General features: G+C 36.4%; 1 protein-coding gene across 1 annotated transcript; it reads left to right on the top strand.

The window, feature by feature from the left end:
- Positions 1 to 2,888: 2,888 nt before the first annotated feature.
- Positions 2,889 to 4,031, top strand: LOC127733768 (sodium/potassium/calcium exchanger 1-like). The gene is made up of 3 exons (XM_052243081.1): positions 2,889 to 3,189; positions 3,334 to 3,564; positions 3,664 to 4,031. Exons 1-3 carry the CDS (start codon positions 2,889 to 2,891, stop codon positions 4,029 to 4,031), a joined length of 900 nt encoding a protein of 299 aa, XP_052099041.1.
- The last annotated feature ends 1,682 nt before the right edge of the window (positions 4,032 to 5,713 follow it).

Genomic DNA, 5,713 nt, shown 5'->3' with positions numbered 1-5,713 from the left:
TTAACGCCATGGTGTTAACTGTTTTATTTGACCTAAAGTTCTTAAAGACATGGTGTTAACTGTTTTATTTGACCTAAAGTTCTTAACGCCATGGTGTTAATTGTTTTATTTGACCTAAAGTTCTTAACGCCGTGGTGTTAACTGTTTGCCATGGTGTTAACTGTTTTATTTGACCTAAAGTTCTTAACGACATGGTGTTAACTGTTTTATTTGACCTAAAGTTTTTTATTTATTGTTCCCTTTGTATCTTCTCAGCTGGAATGTTTGTTTTTCAAAATATTACAAAAGGTTTACAACTCCTGGAGATAATTGTAATTCCAATGTCAACTTCTAGGTAGAATATCTGAATGAGTAAGAAGCTTAAGACAGACATGAAATATGCTAGCCACGCCCTTCTACTTAGACCTTTATTATTTGACCTCTTCAAAAGAATATCAAACATTCGGGAGAACAAAAACATAGTTGCCTAAGTATAACGTTGTCTTTCATTCATGAAATTATTGTTCATTTAAAGTGGATGTATGAACAACAATATCAAGATTAATAATCTGAAACACAGTAGGACAATTTCTGCATGTTTTCTTAAAGGGGCATAAGCTGTCATATTCATGTTCACCGATTTGACTCTAATTCTCTGATTTGATTTATAACATACTAAAACGTATATCTAATTATAAAAAGTCTAAAATAAACAATTTACAATGCATGGACTCGATAATATGTATCAGCATTTCGTGTGTATTTTAGTCTAGACGCCGTCTATTTAACCGTCGAGGTGACCTCCGAAGACATCCGACGGTTATATAACCCGATATAAACACAAATATTGATATAAATAGATAGAGAACACGTGCAATTGGATTTTTCTAGGTCTGTTTTATTTCATGCTAAAAATATGTTAATCGTCGTTTTTACCTGTAGAATAATGAGTTTAGGTGGATCGAATCAGTCAAACAAATTATGGCAAATCGTTTACCTTTGTTTCACTTTCATTATTGAGACATTCTTTTCTGTTTAATAGCTGAAAACGCATAGTTTATGCGTAATTGATCTCTAGCCAAGGGGTTAAATTGAAGGTCAAATGAATACGGATTCAATGAGGTCGAATTATTCACTTGCAAGTGAATAATTCATCAGCGATGTTTCTTAGCTTATTTTGACAAATTTGAACGAAACTGGCTGTTAACAGCGAATAGTTATTTCACTATTTCTTTTTTATTAATGATTGAACAACAAAAAAATCATATTTTTTTTTTTCTATATCTCGTAGCTAATGCCCCTTTAAATGAAATGAAAGAGGTATAAATGCCGGAAGAAAATACGTAGATGAAGATCAAACACATTCAAAAATGTAAATACTGATACCTGACAGATTTACCTTTTGTATTGTTATCATAGCATGCCTGGTTGGAGGGAATAACATACACACTAAAATTTATCCAGCCTGCAAAATGTTCTCTCCAAGTATGCTAAAAAAAATGAAAATAACTCTTAAAAATGTTCATGCGTCTTAAGCACTTTTCTAGATTCACCTTCACCAGGAACGCTCAAAGCAGAACATTTGAAAGCTGATGATGTATAAGAACCAAAACAGTTGAAGAGCTATGTGATAAAAAAGACCTAAAATTATAGCCAAATACTAAGTTTTAGCAAAATTAAGTAAATTGTAAACGACAAGGTATCACGTTTAAAATATTAAATCATTATAAATCATAACGCATTGTTACTTATATACTTTTACGTAAACAGAAAGTGGTGAAACATAGAGCGGTCAAACAGAGAGTGGTCAAACAGAAAGTGGTGAAACATAGAGCGGTCAAACAGAGAGTGGTCAAACAGAAAGTGGTCAAACAGAGAGTGGTGAAACAGAAAGTGGTCAAACAGAGAGTAGTCAAACAGAGCGTGGTGAAACAAATAGTAGTGAAACAGAGAGTGGTGAAACAGAGAGTGGTGAAACAGAGAGTGGTGAAACAGAGAGGTGTTGAACAGCGAGTGGTGAAATAGAGAGTGGTGAAACAGAGAGTTGTGAAACAGAGAGTGGTGAAACAGAGAGTTGTGAAACAGAGAGTGGTAAAACGGTGTGATAAAACACGTTTAAAATATCAAATTATCATAAATAACGCATTGTTACTTAAATACTTAGAAGACTCAGAGAGTGGTAAAACAGAGAATGGTGAAACAGAGAGCGGTGAAACAGAGAGCGGTGAAACAGAGAGCGGTGAAACAGAGAGGGATGAAACAAAGAGGGTTGAAACATAGAGTGGTAAAACAGAGAGCGGTGTAACAGAGAGAAATGAATAAAAGAGTGGTGAAACAGAGAGAGTGGTGAAACATAGTATGGTGAAACAGAGAGCGGTGAAACAGAGAGTGGTGAAACAAAGAGTAATGAAACAGAGAGTGGAAAAACAAAGAGCGGTGAAACAGAGAGTGGTAAAACAGAGAGTGGTGAAATTGTGAAACGTAGAGCGGTGAAACAAAGAGAGGTGATACAGAGAGTGGTGAAACAGAAAAAGGTGAAACAAAAAGTGATGAAACAGAGAGTGGTGAAACATACAATGATGAAACATAGTGGTGAAACATAGATTGGTAAAACAGAGAGAGTTCAAATAGAGAGGTGAAACAAAGAACAGTGAAACAAAGAACAGTGAAACAGAGCGGCGAAACAGAGAGTGGTGAACGATGAGAGATACAACAGAACGTTGAAACAGAGAGTGGTGAAACATAGAGCGGCTAAACAGAGTGGTGAAAAAGAGAGCGGTGAAACAGAGCATTCAATTAGAGAATGGTGTAACAGAGAGTGGTGAAACAGAGAGTGGGGTAACAGAGAGTGGTGAAACAAAGAGTGATGAAACAGAGTGGCGAAACAGAGAGTGGTAAAACAGAGAGCGATGAAACAGAGAGTAGTGAAACAGAGAGTGGTGAAACAGAGACCGGTGAAACAGAGAGTGGTGAAACAAAGAGAGGTGAAACAGAGAGTTCGAGAAACAGAGAGTTGTGAAACAGAGACCGGTGAAACAGAGAGTGGTGAAACAGAGAGTGGTGAAACAGAGACCGGTGAAACAGAGAGTGGTGAAACAGAGACCGGTGAAACAGAGAGTGGTGAAACAGAGAGCGATGAAACAGAGAGTAGTGAAACAGAGAGTGGTGAAACAGAGACCGGTGAAACAGAGAGTAGTGAAACAGAAAGCGGTGAAACATAAAGCAGTGAAAAAGAGAGCGGTGAAACAGAGAGTGGTGAAACAGAGAGTGGTGAAACAGAGACCGGTGAAACAGAGAGTGGTGAAACAGAAAGCGGTGAAACATAAAGCAGTGAAAAAGAGAGCGGTGAAACAGAGAGTGGGGAAACAGAGAGTTGTGAAACAGAGAGTGGTGAAACAGAGTGTGGTGAAACAGAGAGCGGTGAAACAGAGGGCGTTGAAACAGAGAGTGGTGAAACAGAGAAAAGTGAAACAGAGAAAGATGAAACAGAGAGTGGTGAAACAGAGAATGATGAAACAGAGAGTGGTGAAACAGAGAGTGCTGAAACAGAGACCGGTGAAACAGAGAGTGGTGAAACAGAAAGCGGTGAAACATAAAGCAGTGAAAAAGAGAGCGGTGAAACAGAGAGTGGGGAAACAGTGAGTTGTGAAACAGAGAGTGGTGAAACAGAGTGTGGTGAAACAGAGAGCGGTGAAACAGAGGGCGTTGAAACAGAGAGTGGTGAAACAGAGAAAAGTGAAACAGAGAAAGATGAAACAGAGAGTGGTGAAACAGAGAATAGTGAAACAGAGAGTGGTGAAACAGAGAGTGGTGAAACAGAGAGTGGTGAAACAGAGAGTGGTGAAACAGAAAGCGTTGAAACAGAAAGTGGCGAAACAGAGAGTGGTGAAACAGAGAGTGGAGTAGCAGAGAGTGGAGAAACAGAGAGTGGTGAAACAGAGAGTGGCGAAACAGAGAGTGGTGAAACAGAGAGTGGAGTAGCAGAGAGTGGAGAAACAGAGTGTGGTCAAACAGAGTGGTCAAACAGAGAGCGGTCAAACAGAGAGTGGTGAAATGGTGAAACGCAGAGCGATGAAACAAAGAGAGGGGAAACAGAGAGTAGAGAAACAGAGAAGAAAGGTGAAACATAAAGTGGTGAAACATAAATTAGTAAAAAAAAGAGAGCGGTGAAATAGAGACAGGTGAAACAGAGAGTGGTGAAACATAAATTGGTAAAAAACAGAAAGCGATGAAATAGCGAGAGGTGAAACAGAGAGTGGTGAAACAGAGTGGTGAAACAAAGAGCAGTGAAACAGAGTGGTGAAACAGAGAGTGGTGAACATAGAGCGGTACAAGAGAACGATGAAACAGAGAGTGGTGAAAAAGAGAGTTGTGAAACATAGAGCGGTCAAACAGAGTGGTGAAACAGATATCGATGAAACAGACAGCGACGAAACAGAGAAAGGTGAAACATAGAGTGGTGAAACAGAGAGCGGTGTAATTTTTTTCATTTACGAAAAGTCTTAGTTTTTATTTACAATTACAACTGATTAAATCATTTTGTTTAACTTCATTGATACACACAACTTGCATATATACATGTAAATTAGCAGTATGTTCAACTTATGTAGCTTGAAATTAGATAAAACAGATATTTCAGAGTAGACATAGAATGATTGTGCTTGTTTATAGACTTTAGGACTATGATAGGACCAACCAAAGCAGGATTTTACGCCTTGAACAATAGATTAGGTGGTCTTATGACTATCCTCAATCATATTTACGTTTTATCAAATAGTATTGTTCTTATTCTAAATTGAAATACAATTCATCTTAATTACTTTAATATTTTATATACTTATTATGATTGATACAACAAAAAAAACACAATTGTTTATAGTATGATAGTAACGATAATGAAATACTAAGTAGGTGAGAAAATAAAAAAAAGATATATTCATCATGACAATGTTAGATTAGAGGAATTTTGTGTTTGTTTAGTTTAAACCTATTTTATTGTTAAACATGACAAATGATTGATTGATTGGTTGTTTGTTGCTTAACGTCCAAATGACAAATGGATCAGACATATATTGTAATAGAACTTTTATAATGTAATATGATATAACTCAGATATTTGAAGTCGTTTGTTGCAGTGTTATGAAAATGTGTTGAAAAAATATATCGAGGTTCTCAACATTTATAAAAATTAGAGGACATATTCTGCAAGTAGTATAGGGGCATATATGCAGCATTGTGATATTTGTATTTGCTCTTTTTGTGGCACCAAATGGCAACTACTCTTTATTACGTGTATATGATATTTCAGTATCTTGAACCGTTAGATGAATTCAGTTAGAAAGCTTTTACTCCTTATACATTAATTTTATGGAAATACATTTATGGTTGATTAATATTTGTTGTTTAACGCCACTTTCAGCAAACTTTGCTGTATAATGACAGACATTTTTTTAGTTAAGAAAGCCAGAGTACTCGAAGAGAATCCCGACCATTCACAGAAAAACTGACATTTCTAGTGAATTAAGATCGGTTCGACAGTGTTAAAAGGCAAGTGATCATTGTAGATAAATGATTTAAACTAATAGAAAAACAAAAGATCCATGACACAAAATCAGAACATGCACAGCAAACAAAAACACACAAAAAGCAAACAGCGCTTTTATTGCTTTTATTATTATTTCAAATACTCAACACTCGACCACTGAGGCTCCTGAATACATTTTATGTACAATAA

This window comes from Mytilus californianus, unplaced genomic scaffold (genome assembly GCF_021869535.1).
Source record: "Mytilus californianus isolate M0D057914Y unplaced genomic scaffold, xbMytCali1.0.p SCAF_3, whole genome shotgun sequence".
NCBI classification, from domain to species: Eukaryota; Metazoa; Mollusca; class Bivalvia; order Mytilida; family Mytilidae; genus Mytilus; species Mytilus californianus.
Note: the sequence above shows the minus strand (reverse complement) of the source record. Positions and strands in the feature narration are given on the sequence as shown.